Source organism: Brienomyrus brachyistius, chromosome 12, assembly GCF_023856365.1.
Source record: "Brienomyrus brachyistius isolate T26 chromosome 12, BBRACH_0.4, whole genome shotgun sequence".
Lineage (NCBI taxonomy): Eukaryota > Metazoa > Chordata > Actinopteri > Osteoglossiformes > Mormyridae > Brienomyrus > Brienomyrus brachyistius.
In genome coordinates, this window is record NC_064544.1 from 10,792,457 (window position 1) to 10,819,828 (window position 27,372).

Below are 27,372 nucleotides of genomic sequence, written 5' to 3' on the forward strand. Positions count from 1 at the left end.
ATTTCCTGTTGCTTCAAATATTGAATATGTAGCTGGTTTGCACATGCCCGGTCGCCGATGACAGCCAGCGTTTTGGTGGGGGAAAATGCAGTTAAGGCAGACAAACTGGGTCATAGCCATAAAGTGTCCTATACATTATATTTCTCTCGGCCAGCAGACTTTTTTGCAAATTTTAGAAGACTCCAGTATATTATAGAATGCCAATTATGAGTCATCAGTTATTGAAGTAATGGGGGGTAAAGAGGTACCTCAGTATAAAGAGGATGCATTGTGGAAAACGAGAATCGATTGGAGAATAAAATAGGTTGTAATCCATTGTTGAGTGTGTAGTAATTAATGTGAAGCAAAGGTTCACGTTAATGCAGGAAGATTGTTCCTTAAGGGCCTTTTTATCTGTGGTTCCAGTAACAGAGCATCTATTTTAAGTGTCCAAAGAAGCCTTCCTGCAAACCACCAGCTGACTCGCGGTGCTCTGCCATATGCTCGCCCAGTTGCTCCTTTCCAGCACACCTCCTTCCCAGTTTCGCCGGGTGTGCTGGGGCCTCCCTTAGCTGCTGTTCCTCCTTCTGCAGCCCCCCCTCAAAACGTACCCCCCATCTCAGGCCAGGGTGTCAGGCACGTGTCCCCCCCCCTCCCCCGCTCCCTTGTTAACCACTACTCACACTGTATCTTCTAGGGATCCCTCAGAATGGCAACAAGCGGAGCTTAAAAGCCAGGCTCCTGAAGCTCGTGCCTTGCTCACTGGGCAAGAAGGCATCATCTCACACCCAAAGCAAGTGCCCCGTCTGTTTTTTTCCATGTTGTTGTTATTCAAAGCACTGGGGAACCCCCCAATGACTGCATCCTAGAATTCTGGAAGGGTGTCCAGTTTCAGCGATCGCTGAATCCTTAGGTGTTCTGCCTTAGACTCCACACCTTCTTTGTCTATCATCTCGCTTTTAAAGAACAAGATGAAACTTCCTGCTTTTACTCATAAGTTTTCCAGACTTGGTTTTACTTCCCTCCCACACAACCCATTGAGCTATGCGGCAGTGCAGGGAGCAGGGCAACACACTAGGGACTTCGGACAAAGACAGAGGAGGGAACAGGATGGCCAGTGACATCTGCTGGGCAAATGGGGACAAAGCACTTTGGATGGGACCAGACAGGCACCGACCGCAACACCTTCTGGTTGCAGTAGTGTGTATGCAGCAGCTGTGTGGATGTGCCTGTGTCCTTGTGCAAGGTGTGTGTGCACAAGTGCTTTAACGTCACTGATATTGTCAGGAATATTTGAGTCTTTTGCTGACTCTAGACAATAAATGCGGACCCAGAAGCCATTTCACCCGGACGCCTGCTGGCTGTGGTCTCGCTGGGTGGGAGACTCATTCCTTAAGCCAACTCACTGTGCCTCTCCCCCTTAGTAGAGGAGACCCCCCAGTCTCCCAACTGTCAGTCATTTCCAGGAGTTAATTGCAGGAACCCAGGTGGTGTCGCTGGAGTACCCAGCCGATCGCTGGGCTAATTAGTCTGTTCTCCACACCCCAGATCAATTCCAGAGCAGATAGCGGCACAGAGGGGCCAGTTTATATTTCTGCATTAAAAATGACCCGTGCCTACAGGGCAGATGTAACATTTTATCTCAAACACCTGTCTGTGTTGGACTCCCTTCAAACTTCCCGTTTGATGGACACGGTGATCAGGAGTGCTTTAATGCTAGGCTTTTATATTTAGGCTTTCTGGTGGAATCCCAGGGGCCTAAAAATGAAAATGGCCCCTACCACAGTACCAGCCCATGCCAGCCTCTGATAACTGAAACAGCCCAGGTGCCTCGACCATGTTTATCTGCCAATGACTGATTAGCACTGAATCGTACGTGGTTCTCAGTTTGCTAGCCTGATGTGTGACAGAGCTGGTCCACGTTAGCAGACATGCTGCCAGTGTGGTAAGGCTCCGCTGTCAGCACTGCCAGTGTGGTAAGACTCCACTGACAGCACTGCCAGTGTGGTAGAGCTCCGCTGACAGCACTGCCAGTGTGGTAAGGCTCCGTAGACAGCACTGACAGTGTGGTAGGGCTCCGCTGTCAGCACTGCCAGTGTGGTAAGACTCCACTGACAGCACTGCCAGTGTGGTAGAGCTCCGCTGACAGCACTGCCAGTGTGGTAAGACTCCACTGACAGCACTGCCAGTGTGGTAGAGCTCCGCTGACAGCACTGCCAGTGTGGTAAGACTCCACTGACAGCACTGCCAGTGTGGTAAAGCTCCGCTGACAGCACTGCTCCTATTAGCCATGCAACAGGGATGGCATTACATCACTTTTGGCCTATAATGACCAAGCGGGACATTAATATAAGGTGAGGCATGACGGATTAGTGGTGTCATGCTGAATTGACTGCTTATGATAATTAGCCTGCAGTGTGAATCTGTATCATTATTGAAATTATAGCTAAATGGGTTTTTTATGCTGCTGAAGGAACTGTCTCTCTTGTTTGAATCATTACAGCTTTTAAGACTGTCCCGTGGTAGGACATCTTACTATTGAGCCATGAGAAGTGACCCCTGTGGGAGCCCCCCTCGACACAGCCAATGGTGTCCGATATTCCCGGGTTCCCAGTGCTCCTCCTTTCACGGTATGTTACTTGTCGTTGCAGACAGCGTGGAAGATGAGTTGGAGATGTCCACGGTGCGCCACCGGCCCGAGGGCCTGGAGCAGCTGGAGGCTCAGACCAAGTTCTCCAGGAAGGAGCTGCAGATCCTGTACCGAGGCTTCAAAAACGTGAGCCGCCCATTCGCTCTGTGACACTTGTCCATCCACTAGAATCACTGGTTCCATCAAGCCAATGCAACAGCAATGTGATTTGTAATGCAAAGCAGTACAGCAGTACAGTCACTGCGGTAACTGGATTTAACTAACTTGTCCTGTCAAGAGATCTCTTTAAAGATTATCAGGAAGATATAAATGACATGTCATTACATTAATCGCCGATCTCCAAGACATGCGATGATTCATATGACACCCATTTTCATTTGTAAAATCGGTGAGTCACTTCAAGCATGACTTAGTGACATCTTCATGACACTTTAAATGTGAAGGTTTGATGTACGATTAGACCAGATCACCGCTCTCCTGCACCTCAGTTTCTATCTCGTATATTAGCACACAACATGGTCCACTGCAGGTAACAAGTAATTTTAATTGCCCATTTCCCTACTCTCAACTGAGCCACCACCATCCATCCATACATCCTTCTTCCACCTGCTTATCCTGGTCAGGGTCACAAGAGAACCTGTCCCAGGCAGAACTTACCAGAAGGTAAGGCTAAAAGGGGGGGCTAAAAGAAGGTAGGGACACACTGATGATGGGATGCCAGTCAGACCTCTGCCACTCCATTCAAATTTCACTTATTTACATTTCTTGTGAGTCCTGTCATTGTTTCTCTCTCCGCACCGAGTTTTAATCTCCAGTATAATGATTCTGACCATGTTACCCCTCTGCTGTTTATCCTTCCTATTAAAAGTGCTTCAACTTTCTGTCTCTCACTGTCAGCTTCTTAGCTACACACCCATTATTCGCATCCATAAGTAGAAGTCTGACAAAAATGGTTTTGATTCGAAATCTTTCACGTATCCTGTGCTTGTTGTACACTTACAGCTTTGTTCATAAGTAAGATGAGTTTTACTGCGCAAAGATACAAAGGTGCTTAAATAACAATTTCTTCATCGTTATTATACTGGAATCCAGGTTAGCACTTTCAAATCTTCAAGCTAATGAAAGTATTTTCAGTCTGACCTTTCATGTTCTCCCTCTCAGTCTTTTGTAATAGGCCCAGCCATTTAACATCTCTTCTTATTTGTTTGATGGCCATAGAGCTCACTCCTAAGCGCCCATCACGGAGAGAAATGTCACCTCTAGTGTGTTGCTTCGAGATAAGATTTGATATGTTATTTTCCAGAGATAAAGAGATGTTCTGTAGCCACCTCAGTGACAGTGGGCTTGTTTTAAACTCCTTTACCGCCTTTCAAACTTACATACCTTCCACCAAAAATAGACCAGAAGATCAATGGCAGTGGCTGTGAGATATTGAACAAAAATAATTGCACTAAAACTCATCTCAAAAGTCGCTAGGAGTCTGAAACTTGAGCGTTGCACCAAAGGAATGATTTATGAGAATGTATCTTTGTTTTGGACTAGAACCAGTTTAAAATATATCTTGTGTCCTAAGCAAGCAGAGTATTGTGGAAACTTATTTGAGGCTCGTGTCCCCTATTTCAGTTTTCTTCTTTTTTTGTACTGAGCTTTTTCAAAAGCTAATATCGTACTGAAAAAAACATGTAATGTAATGGAAATATCTTGTCAGGAGGCTTAGCTCACCCTGCCCTTTGCTGAGTGTTGTTTACGAGAAGGGAGAGTGAGTTTAACGTCGATTTTAACAGATGAGCCTTGGTCTAGCTATGACTCCTGTCCATGTCTTCCTGGTCACCTTCAGGGCTGTCATGTGTTCATGCTCCTGTTCTCTGTCTAGGTGAAATTTGTCATGTCTTATTTATGTTTTTTGTGAATGGGTGAACATCATGGAAATTGCAAATCTCTACCTCTCATTTCCCAGAAGGTCTATAGAACTCAGGGTTTGAGTGGTAAATCCAAGGCATTGACATGAAGCCGTTGCTGCCGTAGTCTCCCGATGGCCATCTAAAGCTCAGATGTTTAGCCCAGTAGTCGCTGATAATGTTAGGTCCAGCAGCCAGTTTGGACATTTTGGCCCAGCAGCTGCTGTAGATGCTTAGCCCAGATGCTGCTGTAGACATTTGGCTCAGAAGCTACTGTAGACAATTGGCCCATCAGCGCACCCATTGTATATTAAAGTGAGTTTATGTAAGTGTTCTGGCAGGGCACTGAGAGGGGGGGGCTTTTTTTGCTGGCTCTAGGTACAACGTGATGAGTTCACACCTATCGGGGTGATTGGGCTGGGGGCCAGCGTGTGGCAGACCGCTGAAGAATGACAGCGCGTCTATTCTTTCCTCAAACAAATCTCTCCCCGGGTCACTCGATGTGCCATCCAGTGTTTTCTCTAAGAAAACGCTCAGTGTGGGACAAGATGTGTGGAAAACCGCCCTGAAGTAGATTTCAGGGAAAGCTGGCAAAGTGTTTGCTGGTGCTGCTTGCGGAAGGAAGGTCACCTGAAAATTTTGTATTAATGGCAAGCTGAGCTGGCTGCCCGGATTACTCTCCATGTTCGTCCTGCGATGGGTTGGCGCTCCACCCTGGGTTGTTCCCTGCCTGGTGCCTGTAGCCTCAGGGATAGGCTTTGGACCCCCCCCCCCCCCCCCCCCCCCCCCCATGACTGAATAGGATAAGCGATTTCAGAAAGCGGATGGATGGATGCTGGTCCTTTAGCCCACACTATTCATGTGTGGAGGAAGACACAGAAAACAGTTTCTCCTAGTGAAACACTTGAAAACAGCCCTGAAATAAATTCTAAAAGGCGTGACAAGTATACGTTTTGCGCTTTTGGTTTGTCATGAAGGCATTTTTTCGGCGGAGCTTCTCCCCCATTGTTGCCGATGTGCTTTTGATGACTGCGACCCCGGGATAATGGTTATGAAGGCATCAGTCACGCTGGCGTGATAATGGAAACATCGGATGTGTGTGCATGGTACTTGTTGACACCTCTGATCCACAAATCCGCATTTTGAAAGAGAGCTCTCTGGATTTCCGCGCAGTGCATCTTCCTTGTCCCTTGTGTGTAGTAAGGGACCGATATTTTTATTCTGGTTTTTGGTGACATGCTGCCCTGTTCCAAACAATTACCTCGAGTCTCCTAACCCCCGGCTCAGAGTCCGGCTGTACACACATGCCTATTACCTATTGACATTGCCTAATAAGGGGGGGAGGGAAACAGAGCGAGTCCCCTGGGCTACATAAAGCAGAGGTGTAACATGGGGGTAGGTGGGGGGGGGCGGGGGGGAACGTGCTTTGCACACAGCCACTCTGCGTTTCGTGAATTGGAAACGGCTCTGTTTATGAACACACAGACATCGATGTGTTTATGGAAAAATCCCTTTGGCAGCATGTCTTGAACTTTAGCTGGACCCGGAGTTGTTCGTGCTAAGAGTACGCACCGCTCGGGTCCCCGATCTGCTCTGCGCTTCTTCGGGTGCGGCCGCTGCGATTCCCGTGAGAAGGATCCGATGTTTCGTGTTCAAAAGCACGTCCGGATTCAGATTGAAAAATACTCCACTGGCACAGCTGTATAGAGAGTGATACTTTCAAACTGTTAATGCCGATTTGGACGATAATGAAATCATATTATCAATACAAGAGAAAATGTTTTGCATAATGATTATATAGGCTGGATTAGAATATCTGGTTGGAAGATGGACAGATATCCACAGTGGTTTAGTTCAGTGATATTTGTTATTTTATAAAAGGTCTGTTGGTTCATTCATTATTCACTTGCATGTTGCCGAAACGGCTTTGAAGGCATCCGATCGATTTGACTTTGAAGAGGAAATCTAAGTGGTTTTGACTGTGGTAAAACTATGACAATAGTTAAAGTGCCCGGATTCAGTGCTCAAATGCCCAGCCTCTATTTTCTGCACCGTGACGTCAAGCGGCCCCACTGATCTGTGGCAGTGTGGAGCCTCGGCTTCACGCATGCAGTCTTGCTGTCTGTCCCCGGAACAACCATGTATGTGTGAAAGGTGAGGGGAGAGGGGCAGTTTCAGCGGACAAGCCCCCTACACCCCTATGATAAATTATTCAGGCGTTCAAATAAGGTTTCTGCGTGTTAAACGATGAGGAAAAAAAATGCTTCTGCTCTTGTGGATTTTCCATCCTGCGCTTTAGAAGGCAGAAGGGTGTGTTGCTTCGTTTCCTGCTTGTTACCTTCCAGGAGTGCCATACAAGGTGATTTTTAGGATTTTATTAACCAATGAAATGTTCTGAATCTTCGAGCGACATTCCGGAGGCCAATCAGCTTCTCCTGTAAATGCCCATGGTGCCAAATAAATTCTCCCCCTTCTTCCCTCCAATCATCAGGTCCCCAGGATCCAATTATGTTACAGCACTGAAGATAAGAGAGCAGCTAGATGTACCCTGCGGATGTGGGCCTGACGTATCACAGTACCTCTGTCAGAGCAGCATTACCCTGCTGGTCCAGGCAGGATCGTTCTGACCTATTTGCGACTCACTGATGCTAGCTGACTCGTTGAGTTTTTGCTTCAGGGCTCTAAGTTCTTGGCACCTCGGGCAGGGTGGAGGGGGGGGGGGGGGTTGCTAAGGGAGGATGTATCTCTACAGGTGACCTCCGCTTCCACCTACTCTTGGTGTACTTCACATACCTGCAGGCATTCATCTGCTACAACAGATGCTCTCTTCTGGTCCCTTCCTGTACTGCTCTGTAATGCTACTTTCTAATACAGTGTTTCCCAATCCGGTCCTCGGGGACCCACAGCCTGTCCATGTTTTTGCTCTCTCCCACCTCCCTGCCGGACAGTTCATATTTTTACTCCCTGCCAGGAGTTGGGAGGAAGCAAAAATGTTGACTGTCTGTGAGTGTCCAAGGACTGGATCGGGAAACACAGTTGTAATGTTTTATTTTCCATTCCCCTGTTAACTGTGCGGCTGATTCGGTCTCTTCCAGTGGTGAGTGTTGTCAGGAAGCAGGCCCGAGGTCACTGCAGCTACCCCGCATTACTTTCCCTCTTTTTACCTAGCAGCTGCTGTATCGGAACGCTAGGAAGTTAAGAGCTTTTAATTCTGGGTTTCCTTGGTTCCTGTTCACAGTCAGTAAATGCAAGAGCCAAAATTCAGTCCGTGTTTTTGAATATAGATATGTTTTCCAGTGATTGCACCAAACCGGGCAGCCTGCAAATTCTGTTTTTAGAGTAATAATAAACATTTCACACTGTTTTACCCTGGATGACTTTTCAACAGGAATATTGCACATTGCTGTTGTAGGCGGTTAAGTGGATTAATTATGATCCTTACGACTCGCCCTCATCCAAATGCAATAGTAACAACCGGATTTTGGGACTGACCCAGGATAATTGCTATGGATTGTTTTCGCATTTAGCAAATAGGTCTTAACATGGAAAATAATCACAATCTAGATCTGGAAGCTCTTATATGAATAAATAAAAAACAAATGGTTCATATATGGCTACGAAGCATTTTTCTTATCTCAGTTATATCTGACGATGCACGATTTTCTTTGTATGTTCACTACAAGTCAGTGTTTTTTCTTGTATGATCATTGCCACATTCATACCAAAACACTCACCTCACATTTACGGCACTCAAGGGTAAAGCATATAGGAAACATGCAAAACTTTTACACGAACGTTGCATTTTACCATATGTGGTGACATATGACTTTAGTAGGAAATACATGTTTATTGCTTGTTGTTTCTTAATAAGTTTTATTTTGTTTTTATATCATTTTAATGAAAGACATGTATGATCTTGTTATGTTCTCAGAATACGAAGTTTGTGCAACCGCTGTCCCTGATTCAGTTGAGTTCATAAAGTAATTGCTGTCATCGTCATCAATTGAGCACTATGCATAAAAACTAACACTGACAGAACATTTGTTTAATATGCATTGTCCATGTAATTACACGTTAATTTAATATGAATTATATATTTACTTTGAGTGTCATGCAAAGAGTTTATATGATTTAGGTAAAACACATAACAGTCATGCGTTATTTTTCTAAAACGTTTCCATATGGGCTCCTATACAATCTACATTTGGAGTTTCAGGGTCGTTTATTCAAAGTACGACTTTTTTTTTAGGAGTGCCCGAGCGGAGTCGTCAATGAAGACACATTCAAAGACATCTACTCTCAGTTTTTCCCACAGGGAGGTACGTTACCGACGTCCTTAACCTTTTATCCCTTCATGGAAAATGTAAATGCTTCAGACCATTGTGAGGATTCTTCCATAATCACAGAGAAGTTCTCTGAACCAGCCTTTGAATACTTACAGAAATAATGCGCTAGAATAACGCAGAAACTCCCCCAAAAATAGAAACTCAACATTACCTACAGAGCCGTATGGAAATTGTTTGTGATGTTAAGCGACTGTGGTTTTGCTGTATCTGTAGCTCAAACACAATGACACTAATCATCTAGAGTCTGACCCTTTACCTGTATCCCAGATAAAGTCCCCTTTCCATTCACCCACCCATATGTCATGTAGTTTCTTTTAGCCCCCCCCGGAGCAAGAAAAACAATCCCACACAAATAGCGAGTTGAAAGACAGGCTTATAGAAAAGGGATTTTCTCGTCCTGTTTACCCGTCGCTCACGGGGGCAATGAGGCTCTGCAGCCCTTAAGGTGTTTGTCTTTCCAAGACATGCAGAAAGGGTTAGTCTGCTGCCTTTGCCTCTGACAACAAAACAACGGGCTCGGCATGTTTGTGGTTGGTGTCAAATTAAATTAAAAAGAAATGATAAACGATTCGTCCATCTGTCATCATTTGGGGGGCATAGGGAAAGATACACCCTGAAACTGATAGCAGTCTATCTCAGGGCAAACACACCCTCTGACCATGGGCAACTACTACACACTCTCTGACTACGGGCAACTACTAGAGCTCAACACATGAAATAAATGAAACAGAATTAGCACACAAACCACATAACAGTCTGGATTCTTAGTCACAGTGTGATGACTTCACCCATCAGGTTACGTTTCTTGTTTATATATGACATCATCCAACGCAACATAGATTTTTTTTGAAAAAGCAGGGCCACCCAGTCCCTGGAATGGTTGTGGGTTAAGGGCTTTGCTCACTAGTGATACCAACACTGGGATTAAAACCAACAACCTTCCAATCACGGGTCCAAACCCACTTAACCACACACCAGCTGAAATGCATGCTAAGGTGAATGATGTTAATGGGATTTAACCAAGAACCACGGATCTCAGTGTAAGTAGCTTAGTGTGTCTGTCTCTCGCCTGACTCTGCTGGTGTCCGTCTCCTTTCAGATGCGTCCACTTACGCCCACTTCCTGTTTAATGCCTTTGACACGGATCACAATGGCTCTGTGAGTTTTGAGGTATGAGCACGGGCGACTGTCATAAATTACAATTACAATCATTCTGATTCACCCAACGCAAATGCCTGCAGTTTTTAATGCATACTTAAACAGGCAACATTAACCAATATTTACTTTGAAATGCATAATGCAAAGCAGACGAGACCCGCTAATGTCACCAGTAAATGAAAGCTCATTTTAATCATTTAGTTCATTTCGATTCAGTGTGACAGCGCCGGCATCCCCCTGGCTGATTTTAAATGTAACGAATTGTACACGCTCACAAGCGGTTGGTTTCATTGAAGGTGTAACTGTAGGTGAAGCCTCTTTAAAGTCAGAGAATTTGTAAAAACCTGTATTAAACTCTCCTTTGAAATACGTAGGAAATTCTCCTTTAGAATCAATAATTAGAAAGGAAACATAGACTGTTTGTGTATGGGACATTTTATATACACACACGTACACACACACAGGTTTGTAATTATATCTTTGTGGAGACTCTCCATTCATTTCTATGGGGAAAACTCTAATCCCAACATGACAACCTTAACCCCTACCCAGCCCTAACCTTAACCATAAGTAACCAAAGAAAATACGAGACTTTTGGCATTTTTACTTTTTTGATTGCATTCACAGATCTTTGGACCTGAAATATGGTCCCCAAAAAATACAAATGACAGGTTTTTATAACATTTAGTCCCCACAAAGTAATTTAAACAGAATCCACACACACACACAAACACATATGTCACAGAGCCATGTACAGTACATATATTTGTGTGTGTGTATATATATATACATCTAAGAGATAACTGCAACATATAGATACACACACATCTACACACACATGGAACATTAATGAGGACATCAGGCCCATGACTGTTTTGTTGTATATTGTGTCTGGATCATCATTTTTAAAATTGACCGATTCCTGAAAAAATCTCTTTGCAGGACTTCGTCATGGGCCTGTCTATACTGTTGCGAGGGTCTGTCCAAGAAAAGCTGAACTGGGCATTTAATTTGTACGATATCAATAAAGATGGATACATAACTAAAGAGGTAAATACAACTTGCATATTGTGCTACACGTGTCAGAGTCTAGAATAAAAGTTTTATTGTCTTATGTACAAAGCAATGCTTCTTTCAATGCCTTCTCTACAGACTACAGACAGTTAAGAGAAAGTTAACAGAGCAGTGCCACGTTACTATACAATAAATACTAAGTACAAAACACCGTTATGAGATAACTAACAATATACAGTATAACATTCAACATGAGGGAGTAAAGTAATATGTGGCAGAGCAAAGAGATACAAAGTGGTATAATTCATTTTTAAGATATTTATTCTTCCTTGTTTTCTTCGATTATCCATGTAGCTGCGTTTAATGAATGAATTTTCTGTTACTGAATCATCTTTTTTTAGGAAATGCTTGACATTATGAAATCTATTTACGACATGATGGGGAAATGTACATATCCGATTCTCAAAGAGGAAACTCCTAGACAGCACGTGGAAATTTTCTTTCAGGTAACGACTTGACTGTTTCTTTCTTCTGTTTTCTTCTGTTGTTTTCTTCAGACTATAGCCTTGATTTATTTATTTATTGAACGTTTTTGTGATTTTCTTTCACCTGCTTACTAGAAAATGGACAAAAACAAAGATGGGGTCGTCACCATAGATGAGTTTATCGACTGCTGCCAAAATGTAAGTCCCACATCTTGCATTTTTGTTAGATGAGAATATCAGAGTGTTTCCAACATAATCAAGGGTGTAGGTTTGATTTCAGCATTGGTAGGAAGTCCAGAGGTGGATAGTTCTGGTCCAGAAAGTAAAAATCCAGACCAAGATTTTGTTTCAAACAACCAGTTCACTACTTGAGACTCTTTATATTGAACTGGTCCACCCCCCCCAAAACACACACAGTACCCCCATAATATTGGCAGGGGCATTTCCCTACCATCCATACCCGAATCTATGCCTTTAACCGCAATCCACATCACAAAACAAAAAGGAAGCTGTCTTTTTGAACTTGTTTACTTGGGTTCTTAAATGTCTGTTTAAAATGAGAGTTTCTGACCGAAACATTGGTAAGATGGAGTTCCAGGCTTTGTCTAGTTAGCGGCCGTCGTTCAGCTTGTGGCCTGTCTGGCACTGACGCTGCTGCTCTTCTGTTCACAGGATGAAAATATAATGCGGTCAATGCAGCTCTTTGAAAATGTCATTTAGAAGTGGAGGAGTGTCCTGGACTCTCTCAGAGGTCACATCCTCCTCCTTCAGGACAGCCTCTGAGAGGGACCTTTAATTCCATTCTGTGTGATGTCACCACCTTTCACCGGGGTGCGTTCTGTGTGTGGGAGAATTATGCAAAATAAGTTTATTTCATTCTACAGCTCCCATGATTTAAATCCCGAATAAGGTTTTATTATTATTATTATTATTATTATTATTATTGTTTCCTGTTTGATAGTCTACATTTCTTGTTTCTTGTTTTGTGTTGTAGAAATGGGGGGGGGGGGGGGAATAACATCCGGATTCTTTTACATGTAAAAGCAAGCATTTCAGCTGGCTGCTGGTCACTGGTCATCGAGGTCCAGTTTGGTCGGCCTGATATCCATGTCTCTTTGCGTTTGTGTCATGCTGGTATGGCCTCCCTTTGGAGAGATTATGTCATTCTGTTAAATTTGTGTTTTTGGGACTGTATGCGCTCACTTTTGTGCCCCTTCATCGACGTGCGAGTGTCACAGGACACCACCGCTGTTTGTTACGAGGAACTGCATTCTACCACGCTACTACAGCTGAGACAGATGATGAGTGTTGCCTTAGGATTCTCCCAGAATGTTGCCGTCTAGCGGTGCCTGTGCTCCCTCTGTGTGCTATATGTTCATTAATGCTTCTGCGTCGCTTTTAAACTCTGGAATGACCATGAGCCGCTCCGTCAGCCCGACACGGCAGAAGCATGCTCGATCAAACTTGAAATCTCATGTCTGACGAAATGCTCCAGTGTGGACAAAGAGTCCGTTGGAACACTTTTTCTACAGCTGTAGATACTGAATAAATGAAGTTGCAGACGCGTTTGCGAGCTGTTTTCTGTTTAGTAAGACTCATAAAGCACATCTGCCGTATTTGGGGTCACGGGGTCATTTTGGGTGGCAAATCAAATTAATACCTTGGACGTATCTCTGTTAGACAGCTCCAGCTCTCCATCATTATTTCTATATAGTTCTCTGGCATCTGCCGTCGTCTATGGTGTCCTTCGAGAAAAGCAGGGCTGTCAAGGCTCATACAAGTTTTTAATGTGTCATTAGCGGAGTGAAAGTCTCAACCCAACATCTCGACTCACCTCCTGTCCAGCAGGGGGCCCTTGACCACTGGCAGTTTGCACTTTGAGAAGCTTCGCAAAGAGCTCATGTACCGTGACCCAGCAAGTGGAATCTATGGAGCCATGCGAAAGCCTTAATAAAGAGCTGTTACACATTATAAAAACAAGTTTTCGATTATATAGCCCAGTCTCTCGACAAAGGGGAGATTTTCATTTAGATGCAAGCCCTGCTGAGCAGTTATTTGTCGTTTTTAATAATCTTACTCCCAAATTTGCAGTTTGGTTATTCTATTATTCATTTACTATAATAACAAGTCAAGTGATTTATGTGTGTGTGTGTGTGTGTGTGTGTGTGTGTGTGTGTGTGTGCGTTGGTTTTTATGATTTATCAGGACTTTTCACCTGATTACGTGCCGACATTATCGGGACATTTGGGATTATGAGGACAGGGACGGTGTCCTCATAATTCCTGTAATACAGATGCATTTATCTAAGTTAGAAAACCCCCCCTGCAAACTTTGGGGCCAAGTCCTCTTACACCACAAAACCACGAAAACCAGTTCACACAGTGTAAACTCTGCATTCAGCATCGCGCCCTCTGTAGGCTGGAGCCGGAGAAACACCAGAATAACACTTGCGTTAAGATTTACGGCTGCTGATTGGCTAGTTCTGGACTAGCCATCTAAGGTTGTGATTGGCTGAGAGGTATGTCATTCACTGCGAATCCTCGTTTCTATCGGTGGACTTCAGCAGGAGACTAAGAGGACACTACAATATCCTGTAATATCCAAGTCGTGGAACAGACTGTAATCAGGTAAGAAAATTGTTTTTATAATAGAATAATAGACTAAGTTTTCTTTTCAAATTGCTGGAGTTAAATGCAAATTCCAAGGGGTGTACCCATACATAAAATGCACGGTTCGATACAAACTTCGGTTTTGGATTCATGGTTCGGTGAAATTTCGGTACAGCAGGGAAAACAGAATATGTTTTTAAATTATTTATTTTTAATACTGAGACCACCAACTCATTTATAAGATTAAAATCTGTCGACGTGTCTGATTAACAAAACCCAAGAGACTTTTATTCGCACATTGTAAAAATAAATATGTAAAATAAATAAAAACATCTAAAATAAAACATCATAACTATAATGAAAAACTTCGGTTTTGGATTCGTGGTTCGGTGCAATTTCTTTACAGCAGGGAAAACACAATCCAATTGTCGCCTACTTCCGAGTATGGCCGCAGTTACGTAGCGATAATTTTTATGCCAGGTTAGAATTTTCTGGCAGAGCTGCTTAAATGCCATACGGAGAATAACTTGCGGAGGTTGTTTCTGCCTTTCTCTGGTCGCACATACACTTGGATGATGTCGTCTCAAATCAGTTAGCATGTCGGATATGTTTCCAGCAACCGAGTTGGGTATAACGGAGCCGGGAGACTGTCTTGGTCTCGCCGATTATACACTCTCCAGTGCTGGTGTACCGAAGTGATGTACCGAACTCTACGTGACGAATACGTGCACCGGCACTGCCTACACATTCCTAATCCCTGTTAATACGGAAGCATTATCTGCATTGCTTCGAAATTTACAATAAATACCAGATTGTCGATCGTATTCTGTTTCAAAGGTGAACACTATGTAGTCATTAAGTGCAGATAAAGCGATTTCATTGTGTAAATATTGCACCGAGGATGATTCGGTGTCGTGCGATAAGTCCTTAGGATAGTATGGCTGTATCTGTGCTCTTTAGGTTAGCTCATATCCAGAATTCATTTGGTAAATTCGATTTCCCAACAAACTTTATTAGTCATTCGTTCTTACTGAATTACATTTGTAGAATAAAAGGGATGTCATGCATTAAATATCTGCTTAAAACATAAACTAAATAATATAAACTGAATATATGAATAAACATCAATCATTCTTCACAGGAGGAGATGGCTTCTTCGAAGTTGAGAAGTAGAAAACTTTCTCCAAAACAAGAGGCTGCATATTTTATATCTGCATGTAAAGACAAAGATGGACTTTATGTGAAATATATAAATTCATATAAAGGTAAATTTAAAGTTTGTGTACGAATATTTGATTTTATCCAGGGTTTTTTTGTGTATTAATGTTATGGTGCTTATTGTTAACAGGGATCATCGTGCAGGAGCATTCGAGGCTGATCTTAATCTAGTGTTTGCTATCTCTTGTAGGCCGTGGGGTATACAGCAGATTCCATTTTGAGAGGGGAGATTTTCTTCTGGAATACAGAGGGCAACTCATCAGCAGGCATGAATGTGAAAGTAGACAGAAAATATATCATGATGCCCTCAAAGTGTTCATGTTTGAATTTTATTTCAATGGAAAATTGTTTTGGTATGTATGACATTGCATGTTCTTTAACATAATATAAGCCTTTGGTGACTGCTGACATACTCATTTTTAAATGTCTTTAGTGCTCTGATATTTACTAGAATATGGTAGTTTTTCTGACTTTTCACTTTATGTGATACAGCATTGATGCTGCCCGAGACGATGGCTCCCTTGGGAGACTGGTGAATGATGACCATGTTAGCCCAAACAGCAAAATGAAAAAAATCACCATATCAGGAAAGCCCCATCTATGTTTATTCGCAACCAGAAGCATTAGTCCTGGAGAAGAAATTACATATAACTACGGTGACTCTGACTGGCCATGGAGATGCAAGGTATTTAGACATGAAAGAACCATTTAGAAATAATCATCCTTCTGCAAAAGAAGGGTGAAATCCAGATATGTTACTTAAGTGATTAAAAGTATTTTCATTAGTTTATATTCTTTTTCTCAAGCCTTTCTCATTGACAATGATTATCGTATATCATAATATATAACTAATATTTACAGGTGGCTACTGAAAAAGACCAACTGCACCCAAAAGAGCAGAGCACATCAAGTGAGGTAGGGAGGACAGGGAAAGTAATTCAGTTAAACTCTTGTATGTGTGATTATTAGGTTTAAGTAGTTGGAGATATAGATGTGTGTTGAATGAGGATATGCAGAGAGAATGCTGGTAATTCTCTGTCCCTGCAAAAGGGAGATCAGCGTGTGAAAGTGTGCTTGACAAAAGCATTGTCTGTGAGGATATGGTGTTGATGAGAACTGCAGAGATTACTGGGATTTTGTGTTTGAACATTGTGTGAAACAATGCTTAGATATTAGAAATGCAGTTCTGTCAATGATAGTTTTATGTAATTTTTTTTGTACTGATTTAGTTGTATAGTTTTGCTTATGTGTGGTAGGAGCATTTAATTGACTGTTAACATTCTGCTCTCTCCAGCATTCCTACCATGTGCAGTATGGAATTATATTTTTATTTGTGTTTCTAGAACATAACCGATGTGGGAATGACTACGAATGTCCAGTTGTTGCCAGAAGGACAGCATGCAGATGTCCTAAGAGAAGAGACAGAAGAGGTAAGTGTGTAAACACAAACCTAGTTTGGCGGTACACTAGGTTTTAAGAGGACCCTGCAAATGTGTTTCGGCGTAGAGTTTTATCAGTTGTGTGTGTATATAGTGTTTGACAGAAACATGGACTCGGGGGTCTTCTTAATATGAAGCTGTAATTTATGTCATAGATGGCCTTTTGCTGTGTTTTTGAGTGGGTTCACCACACTGGAACATAGACCACTTATAGCAAGCAGTGTTTTGCATGAAATATTGTTCTGAAAACTATTTTGTAGGCTGTTTCTGAGGGAGACCCCTGTGCCAATACTCTGATGGATACCTCATCACTTAACAAAGAAATGGAACAGGTAATTTGCATTATGTGCCATGCATTAGGAGCTTAGATATTAGAAATGCAGTTCTGTCAATGATAGTTTTATGTAATTTTTTTGTACTGATTTAGTTGTATAGTTTTGCTTATGTGTGGTAGGAGCATTTAATTGACTGTTAACATTCTGCTCTCTCCAGCATTCCTACCATGTGCAGTATGGAATTATATTTTTATTTGTGTTTCTAGAACATAACCGATGTGGGAATGACTACGAATGTCCAGTTGTTGCCAGAAGGACAGCATGCAGATGTCCTAAGAGAAGAGACAGAAGAGGTAAGTGTGTAAACACAAACCTAGTTTGGCGGTACACTAGGTTTTAAGAGGACCCTGCAAATGTGTTTCGGCGTAGAGTTTTATCAGTTGTGTGTGTATATAGTGTTTGACAGAAACATGGACTCGGGGGTCTTCTTAATATGAAGCTGTAATTTATGTCATAGATGGCCTTTTGCTGTGTTTTTGAGCGGGTTCACCACACTGGAACATAGACCACTTATAGCAAGCAGTGTTTTGCATGAAATATTGTTCTGAAAACTATTTTGTAGGCTGTTTCTGAGGGAGACCCCTGTGCCAATACTCTGATGGATACCTCATCACTTAGCAAAGAAATGGAACAGGTAATTTGCATTATGTGCCATGCATTAGGAGCTTAGATATTAGAAATGCAGTTCTGTCAATGATAGTTTTATGTAATTTTTTTGTACTGATTTAGTTGTATAGTTTTGCTTATGTGTGGTAGGAGCATTTCATTTACTGTTAACATTCTGCTCTCTCCAGCATAACTACTATGTGCAGTATGGAATTATATTTTTATTTGTGTTTTTAGAACATAACCGATGTGGGAATGACTACGAATGTCCAGTTGTTGCCAGAAGGACAGCATGCAGATGTCCTAAGAGAAGAGACAGAAGAGGTAAGTGTGTAAACACAAACCTAGTTTGGCGGTACACTAGGTTTTAAGAGGACCCTGCAAATGTGTTTCGGCGTAGAGTTTTATCAGCTGTGTGTGTATATAGTGTTTGACAGAAACATGGACTCGGGGGACTTCTTAATATGAAGCTGTAATTTATGTCATAGATGGCCTTTTGCTGTGTTTTTGAGCGGGTTCACCACACTGGAACATAGACCACTTATAGCAAGCAGTGTTTTGCATGAAATATTGTTCTGAAAACTATTTTGTAGGCTGTTTCTGAGGGAGACCCCTGTGCCAATACTCTGATGGATAACTCATCACTTAGCAAAGAAATGGAACAGGTAATTTGCATTATGTGCCATGCATTAGGAGCTTAGATATTAGAAATGCAGTTCTGTCAATGATAGTTTTATGTAATTTTTTTGTACTGATTTAGTTGTATAGTTTTGCTTATGTGTGGTAGGAGCATTTCATTTACTGTTAACATTCTGCTCTCTCCAGCATAACTACTTTGTGCAGTATGGAATTATATTTTTATTTGTGTTTCTAGAACATAACCGATGTGGGAATGACTACGAATGTCCAGTTGTTGCCAGAAGGACAGCATGCAGATGTCCTAAGAGAAGAGACAGAAGAGGTAAGTGTGTAAACACAAACCTAGTTTGGCGGTACACTAGGTTTTAAGAGGACCCTGCAAATGTGTTTCGGCGTAGAGTTTTATCAGCTGTGTGTGTATATAGTGTTTGACAGAAACATGGACTCGGGGGTCTTCTTAATATGAAGCTGTAATTTATGTCATAGATGGCCTTTTGCTGTGTTTTTGAGCGGGTTCACCACACTGGAACATAGACCACTTATAGCAAGCAGTGTTTTGCATGAAATATTGTTCTGAAAACTATTTTGTAGGCTGTTTCTGAGGGAGACCCCTGTGCCAATACTCTGATGGATAACTCATCACTTAGCAAAGAAATGGAACAGGTAATTTGCATTATGTGCCATGCATTAGGAGCTTAGATATTAGAAATGCAGTTCTGTCAATGATAGTTTTATGTAATTTTTTTGTACTGATTTAGTTGTATAGTTTTGCTTATGTGTGGTAGGAGCATTTCATTTACTGTTAACATTCTGCTCTCTCCAGCATAACTACTATGTGCAGTATGGAATTATATTTTTATTTGTGTTTCTAGAACATAACCGATGTGGGAATGACTACGAATGTCCAGTTGTTGCCAGAAGGACAGCATGCAGATGTCCTAAGAGAAGAGACAGAAGAGGTAAGTGTGTAAACACAAACCTAGTTTGGCGGTACACTAGGTTTTAAGAGGACCCTGCAAATGTGTTTCGGCGTAGAGTTTTATCAGTTGTGTGTGTATATAGTGTTTGACAGAAACATGGACTCGGGGGTCTTCTTTATATGAAGCTGTAATTTATGTCATAGATGGCCTTTTGCTGTGTTTTTGAGCGGGTTCACCACACTGGAGCATATACTACTTATAGAAAGTAGTGTTTTGCATGTACATTAGGTTTTAAGAGCATCGTGCAAATGTTTCAGCATGTCATAAATGGTCTTGTACAGTGGTTTTAAATAAGTTCGCAACAATAATGCCATAAGGATGCACTGGATGGTCATGGAGAATACTAGATTACTGATGAGTGACTTTAATTATTAATTCCACTAGTTGCTACTTAGAATATATATAATATTCCTTAGTTTTCTGTAATTAAAATAGCTTTTGATGAGTGGCACAAATTTAAAAATAGAAATAGATCTGCAAGACCTAAGTCTTACAGTACTATTGTTCAACTGATTCAATCACGTGAACTTCAGCTGATTATCTATGGGTCACCAGATCAGCAACCATAAGCATCTACTGTGTTTAGGAATAAGCATCTACTGTGTTTAGCTTATTTAGTTTATTTTAGTTTATTTTGCACTTTGTGTATTGTAGGAGCACAAAACGCCAAACTGATTCTCAGTTGAATTGGGACAGTGGGGAGGTACAGACACCATTTAATTGAAGCTGTTGAACTGTATGTTACATGTTATAGTTTTCTAGTTTTTGTAAACGATTTCATGACCTCTCTATATCTCCTTAATGATTCACTAAGTTTATTTATTCATATACTCCAATGAGTAGAAATATTACTTCAAGAAGCTGGCACATGGGGCGGTATGGTGGTGCAGTGGTTAGCACTGTTGCCTCACACCTCTGGGACCCAGGTTTGAATCTCCACCTGGGTCACATGTGTGCGGAGTTTGCATGTTCTCCCCATGTCGTCGTGGGGTTTCCTCCGGGTACTCCGGTTTCCCCCCACAGTCCAAAAACATACTGAGGCTAATTGGAGTTGCTAAATTGCCCATAGGTGAGCATGAGTGAATGGTGTGTGAATGTGCGCTGCGATGGGCTGGCCCCCCATCCTGGGTTGTTCCCTGCCTCGTGCCCATTGATTCTGGGATAGGCTCCGGGCGACCCAGTAGGATTAGTGGTTTGGAAAATGGATGGAAGCTGGCACAAATAATTGCAAGAGTTGTTTCTGTTCCCATAAGCATGTGTTTTATGCATTGACATTGTCTGAGAGGTCAGTGATCTTGGTCCTAAGCCTGCCCAAATTATGAATTATGACAATGATTCTAGCAGTTTTTATTGACTGCTGGTCTAGATATTATTTTTTGTGTTTATCTGAACTTCTTCATTTAATCTGTTTTGAAGGTAGCCACCAAACTTGATTTTTGCAAGACAGGGGGTCACAGATCATCATTTCCAAATGAGAATGTTGAGAAGGTAATGCAAGGTTTTAATTATACTTGACATGTAGGTGTGCCATCTACAGAATTATAGTGAGATATTGTGATTTTTAGTGTCATTTTTAAAAAGCCTTTAAGAATTCCCACTCAGAATGTAATTTCCTTTTTGTTTTGTTCAGCAGCCCTGTAAGCATGAGGTCATCCATGCAAATTTTTCAAGCATGGACAAATGTTCTGCATGTTTTGGACCTGTGGCGCCACTCAAGTGGATTGGTCTGAGGTGTAAAGGTCAGTAACAGTCCTTGCAAGTATTTAAGATAGTAAGTAATATTATGCAGGTTTTTTTAAAGTGTTTCTTATGCAGTATTTGTCAAATTGTTACTTTGCTAGATTAGTGTCATTGAAGGTGATTTTGGATTGGTGGAGAAAAACTGGAAGGTGTAATTCAGGTAGTAAAGGTAGCATTTGCTCTGTGTTCTCTGACTTTGAATTGGGAATGTTAACACTAAATTAATTAATGATTGCCAAAGTTCAGATTGTCTGATCACCAGTCTCAGTTAGATGATTCATTTCCCATAAACACAAAGTGATATGAAGAGGTTTTATCATTCAAGCCAGGAATGTTTTTACTTGTGTATATGAAGGCACAGTAGTAGGAATATACCACAAGAATGCACCATAATAATACACAGAAACACCTCCAACAATGAAAAAAGGAATGCTGCTTTATCTGACAGTTATGCCATGCATTGCAAAATGTGCAGTGCAGAGTAACATTTGTATGGGTTAATGAGCCCTCAAATACAAGCATAAACAATGTGTTGTTTATATACTTAACTAATTTAACACCATAAACCAGTATACCTTTTCTATCACAAATAATGAAAAACCCCATATCTGAAGTCTCTCTACAGGCTTTTTATATAACCCAGGTTACTGCCAGTTATCTTCTTTGCAGTGCACTTTGTCTTGTAGAGTAGTTGAGTACAAACTTCCCATTCAAATATTTGTTACTTCACAGCATCCTAAAGATAACTCACTATTTGCAAACATGATTGCTGTTAAGACCTGGCATTAGCTATTCATCAAAAAACTTTACTTTTCTGTCTCAAAATTACTTGGTAATATTGAGACAATGTATTGAGAGGTAATATTGAGAGGTAATATTACTTGTGTTTCATGAATCCTAATTGTGAGGAAGTGTATAAGCCCTGGAATCATCGCTTATGACTAAACTGTTTTATATTGTTACATATGTAATTATCATCCATAGACCCAATGTTAAACTGGCACTTTTTTAGCTAGGGCATTCTTTGTTTTTACATTTTTATTTATATAGTGCTTTTACATAAACTCAAAGACGCTTTGGTATTTTGTGTGTGTGTTTTTGTTATGCCTATCAGTTAAGGGTTTATCTAATCATGGCCTAATAGGGGTTGATTGTGGATTAAAGGAATTAGCCACAATTTGTGTCCCTATTTTAAATACATTTGAAATATGAGTACAATTTATTTCTCTCTTATAGTGTGCTCTAAATTTTGGCACAAGAACTGCTTTGCAAAATTTGAAAAGAATGATGAAGAACCACTTTCATGGGTGAGTACAGTATATTTACAGTTTTACTTATGAACCATCTCTCTTCACAAATGCTACATAGTGATTTTCTCTTTTCTGATACTAGGATATAGGATTTTCAAGTTCTGATGAGGAAGTGTCACTCTCAGATGAGGAATATGTCCCAGACTCAGACAGTGAATCGTGCAGTTCAGTGGAGTTAGCAGCAGGATATGTAAACAATGTCCAAAACAAATGTTCCTCAAATGAACAGAACGTGAAAGTTGCCACCTCAGAGTGCACCAAATCTCAGAAAACAAAGTTGAACCAGGAAGGTGTAAGCAAAGGTTCACAGTATTTGAAGGCCAGGAAAGTGTCTTGTTTAAATGAGGATGATTTATTTTGTTGTCTGGAGGAGTTGACAAGTGGAGAATCAGACAATGAGTCAGACAGTTCTGCAGAAGGGACAGATTTACTTTCAAGCACCAGTCAAGTTAAACGCCTTTCAGAGATCAAAAGATCATCAAAAGTTGACGCTTTAATTAATAGATCAGATCGTGTTTCTTTGCCCAGAAAAGACCATAAAACACCTACAAGTGAACAGCAGTTGGAAATAATAGGTGGTACTAGTGCACTTGATTTGCCTGGAGATTATAAGGATGTATCAGTGGCAGGAGCAAAGGGTAACATGGCTGGAGCTGAGAAATGTCTTCAATCATCAGACATTTCTTGTTCTGAAAATAAGAATTACTGTTACATTTGTGGGAAACCACAGTCAAAAATATCTCGTCATTTAAAAACCCATTTGACTGAAGTTGAAGTTGCAGAAGCACTGTCATTTCCAAAACGCTCAAAAGAACGCAAAAGACTACTAGAAAAAATTCGGAACAAGGGGAACTATCGGCATAATTCCAATGTATTAGAGAAAGGAAATGGGTTGCTTAAAGTAAAACGAAGGCCAAACAAAGATTGTGATTCAAAACAGTTTGTGCATTGTATGTACTGCAAAGCAATGTTTGGGCGTAAAGAACTATGGCGACATGTGAGAAGATGTTCCTCAAAGCCAGGTTCAGTAAGTGAACATCAGGGACGGACCAGAGTGTTGGGTTTGGCTGCCATGGCAGAGTCTACATCTTTGCAGCAGATATCTGGAGGAGTTTGGAAGCTCTTGAGTGCAATGAAGCAAGATGACATATCTTCTGTTGTACGCAATGACTTCTGCATTCTTCAGCTAGCGCAGTCATTCTTCAACAAACATGGAAATGACCCTACCAAGTTTGAATATATTCGTCAGAAGCTTCGAGAAATTGGGAGGTTTTTGATAACATTGCGCAGTGAGTCCTCTATATACAGCCTTGAGGAAGCTATAAAACCAGCTAATTTCCAGCATGTTATTGAAGCTGTGAAGAAAGTGTCAGGTCATGACGAAGAAAAAAACTACTACCAAAGGCCAAGCCTAGCATTGAAATTGGGCCACACATTGCAAAAGGTCTGCGAGCTCATCCACTGCAGAGGTCTAATGGCAGAAGATGAAGAGTTAATTAAGTCAACTGAGACATTCAGAAAGCTATATACCACCAAGTGGTCTGAGCTAATATCACACAGGGCTTTAAGCACAATGAATGAAGCAAAATTCAATAAACCGTCAACACTGCCTTTCACTCATGATGTTCAGCTCCTTCATAAACACCTGGAAACTACTGCCAATGCAGCATCTGAAAACCTGAAAAAAACATCATCATCACAAAGTTATGCAGAACTTGCAAAAGCTACCCTTGCAAGGGTAATTATTTTCAATCGTAGGCGTGCCGGTGAAGTATCTAAAATGCAGCTCAAAAGCTTCCAGGAAAGAGAGAACACGCTACTTCACGCAGATGTTGCAGTAGGTCTTTCCAAATTTGAGCAGAAACTCTGTAGTCATTTTAGTAGAGTTGAAATCAGAGGTAAAAGAGGTCGAAAGGTTGCTGTCCTCCTCACACCAGATATGGTAGATGCCCTAACACTTCTGGTGAATAAAAGAACAGAGTGTGCGGTTCAGGATAACTGCTTCTTGTTTGCTAGACCCAAATGCCAGAGTCATTACAGAGGTCAAGATTGCTTGCGGCTCTATGCAACTCAGTGTGGTGCTCAAAATCCACAACATCTCAGGTCAACACATTTGCGCAAACACGTGGCCACTCTATCACAAATTCTTAATTTGAAAAACAATGAATTAGATCAAGTTGCTGACTTCTTGGGGCACGATATTCGTGTACACCGTGAGTATTACAGGCTTCCAGAAGCGACAACTCAGCTGGCAAAAATATCCAAACTTCTGCTTGCTATGGAAAAAGGGTGTCTCCCTAACTTTCAAGGCAAATCACTCGATGAAATTGAAATTGAAGGTACGCTTTTGTACAGTATCTACTTCTATGTCCTTTTCATGATAAATATGTGAAATCTGAGCACATTCATCTGGATTGGTTAACTATATGCACCTCAGATACTTTTAAAACATGAGCATAATATGTTTTGTAGCATCATTGTCCCAGTTTAGTTCAATTTGATTTCTTTGTTTAAGATGAGATCAACTTAACTGATGGCAGTGATGGAACTGAACCTGACAGTGATACAGAGGATGCTACCTTGGGCACACCAAGACTGAATGGTATTTTTAAAGTATTTTCATGCATTCTGCAGTGTTAGCAGCATATTCAGTTTATTTTTCTTCCATGTTCTACTAGAATTGTTTGCATGTATACTGACTGAGCAGTTCCATATTCTTACAGAAAGTCAAAGCATTCAGCCAGCTACAGAAGATAATGCTGGAGGCTCAACAGATTCCATCAGTGGTAACTTTCAGTATAATTCCGATTTTTTTATGGAAAGAAGCTTGATTACCGAGACAATAAGTTTGTCCACTGCTAAGTGGTATATTTGGCTGGCGTTGTGGCACATCTTACACGTTGCCATAGATTCTGATGCTTTTGGGACTTGTGGCAACATGAATGGTGTTCCCCAAAGCCATTTGTAGTAAAGGAGTGAGGAAGGGTCTGGGTTTTTGGTTTGCCTGCCAGAATCTCACAGGAGATGTCTCAAGGGGTTCGTATAGCTAGAGAAGACAATGCAACAGTTGTGACGTGTAGGATGGAGACTGGCAGTGGTGAACTCTTGTCTGTAAGATTCTCATCCTTCCTCCAAGGTTTATAGCTGGTATCAGCATCTATATATTAAAGACCAATTTAACTATGCCCAAGTTCTTGTTCAGGCATGCCCTACTAGGAAGTGAATCTATGTTGGGATTTTTTGGCAGGTGATCAGTGGCAAGAAAACCTTGTAGTCTGTACAATCATCATAAGAGTAAAGCAACACAACTGAGTCAGGACTTTTGTCACAGGTCTCTAGGGAGGTCATTTTTCTCAGTGAGTTTTAGTGGTGGGGGACCTTTGCTGAAAAAGAGCCATATGGAGAGCTACTCTGGATCAATCTGGATTTCCCTCTGTCTCCCATCAAGTAACATTCATGTAGTGACATTCATGCTGTTTCTCTTATTTGCAATATTCTATGTGTTGAATTCTTGCCTTATTTAGCCAGTTAATATGTGTAATTAATTTGGGTATGACCTGGGTATGAATCCATCTTTAAACCATTGTGAAGCTCAGCTTTCTAAACCTTGGATAACATAACTTTTAAATGTCTGTGTGCTAATTAAATGGAATAATGTTAAGTTTAACATTACTACAGATTATAGCACAGGAATTCTGGTGTCATTCTTCATAAATGACTATTTTTATATCCTTTGTAATTAATACACAAATTTAGCTTTTCGATACAGGTTGTATGCATTCTTTACTGAAAGAACTGCCCTACACATGCAACTGTAGTAAATTATATCCCAGCTCAACATTATCATTCTCAGCAATCTCATGTATAACTACTTCAGTTATTTGTATGTGTTTGCATCTAAATAATACTGACTGATTTGTTTTTTTTCTGTGACAGTGGGCCAGGTTTTTACAGCAGCAATTAAAACCTCAAAGAAGAAGTCGCGAACACAGTGGTCAAAACAGGAGGTGACAGCTGTATTGAAACATTTTAAAGATCATATAACCAAAGGAAAACTGGCAACAATGGCAGAGTGTCAGCAGTGCAAGTCAGCTGAGGACCCTGTTCTGGCAGGGCGCACTGTACAAAATATAAGAGATTTTGTTAGAAATAGAGGGATCACACTAAAAAGGAAAACCATGTCTAATTGAATATATATTATTTTCTATAGAGGCAAAAATGCCAAGGAGAAAAATATTGTTTATTTCAAATTTTTGGGGAGTAAAGAATTTGCCCTCGTGTCATGCACTCTTAAGTTGCAGAAAGTCTTTTGTTACAAGTTATAATAAAAAATTAATTATTTTAATATTAATATTTTAATTTCACGTTAGTACTTGTGCATAAGTAATCTGCATTTCATTAATCAGGAAAAAAGTCATTTTTGTTTTTGTGCATATTCGAGGTCCAATAAAACATCACTGACCTTCTAGCACAGTGAATGGACATGTTTGTGTGTGTGTTCATTTGATGTCCTGGAAAATCATGTATGACCTCACAAACAATGTTCTCGTCGTAGGAGGGAGTTTCTTGGGAGGTTCCCATATGCTACCATAGTGTCAGGTGGTAATGTAAAGAGCTTCATTTACTTTAGAATTAATATGAAGTGATATTTGTGTTGTGCAAAGCAAAATAATTTTTTTGATGTTTACAGCACTTCTCTAGAGCAAAGGGAAAGGTGGGTCCCCTAAAACCATGTTTCAACTGGTTTGGGAGGCAAAGTCCTCTTAAGACTTAAAAACCCGTATGTGTGTGTGTGTGTGTGTGTGTGAGAGAGAGAGAGAGAGAGAGAGAGAGAGAGAGAGAGAGAGCAGGTATACCTATCCTCATGGGGACACAATGTCCCCATAATGTGATAAATATTCATTTTTTTATTTCATAGAAATCAGTGACTGCTATGAAAAAAAACTAAAAATTTCAAAAACTCTTG

General features: G+C 41.1%; 2 protein-coding genes across 10 annotated transcripts in view; both read left to right on the forward strand.

Annotated features, from left to right (window-relative positions):
- Positions 1–13,098, forward strand: part of kcnip4a (potassium voltage-gated channel interacting protein 4a) — a 101,623-nt gene extending 88,525 nt beyond the window's left edge. For all 6 annotated transcript variants that reach the window (XM_048970729.1, XM_048970731.1, XM_048970732.1 and 3 more), the window contains exons 2-8: positions 2,631–2,755; positions 8,777–8,846; positions 9,973–10,043; positions 10,974–11,081; positions 11,447–11,551; positions 11,666–11,728; positions 12,203–13,098. In XM_048970729.1, coding sequence (XP_048826686.1) covers positions 2,631–2,755; positions 8,777–8,846; positions 9,973–10,043; positions 10,974–11,081; positions 11,447–11,551; positions 11,666–11,728; positions 12,203–12,250 — 590 coding nt within the window. In that variant the 3' untranslated portion in view covers positions 12,251–13,098. The remainder of the gene's footprint in view (positions 1–2,630; positions 2,756–8,776; positions 8,847–9,972; positions 10,044–10,973; positions 11,082–11,446; positions 11,552–11,665; positions 11,729–12,202) is intronic.
- A 123-nt stretch (positions 13,099–13,221) lies between these two features.
- Positions 13,222–26,888, forward strand: LOC125704732 (uncharacterized). Of its 4 annotated transcripts, XM_048970700.1 has the most exons (19): positions 13,222–14,157; positions 15,281–15,404; positions 15,548–15,710; positions 15,850–16,042; positions 16,219–16,272; positions 16,701–16,787; positions 17,057–17,128; positions 17,338–17,424; positions 17,694–17,765; positions 17,975–18,061; positions 18,331–18,402; positions 18,612–18,698; positions 18,968–19,039; positions 19,249–19,335; positions 20,773–20,844; positions 20,990–21,095; positions 22,333–22,403; positions 24,922–25,008; positions 25,130–25,267. In XM_048970700.1, the coding sequence occupies exons 2-18, from the start codon at positions 15,287–15,289 to the stop codon at positions 24,934–24,936; spliced, it is 1,515 nt and encodes a 504-aa protein (XP_048826657.1). In that variant the 5' UTR covers positions 13,222–14,157; positions 15,281–15,286; the 3' UTR covers positions 24,937–25,008; positions 25,130–25,267. The 4 variants fall into 4 exon arrangements, with proteins under 4 accessions (XP_048826657.1, XP_048826655.1, XP_048826656.1 ...); XM_048970698.1 differs by lacking the exons at positions 13,222–14,157; positions 15,281–15,404; positions 15,548–15,710; ... (9 more) ...; positions 18,968–19,039; positions 19,249–19,335 and adding exons at positions 19,444–20,059; positions 22,489–24,745; positions 26,343–26,888 and having other exon boundaries at positions 20,987–21,095; positions 25,130–25,192; XM_048970699.1 differs by lacking the exons at positions 13,222–14,157; positions 15,281–15,404; positions 15,548–15,710; ... (9 more) ...; positions 18,968–19,039; positions 19,249–19,335 and adding exons at positions 19,444–20,059; positions 22,489–24,745; positions 26,343–26,888 and having other exon boundaries at positions 25,130–25,192.
- Positions 26,889–27,372: the final 484 nt, after the last annotated feature.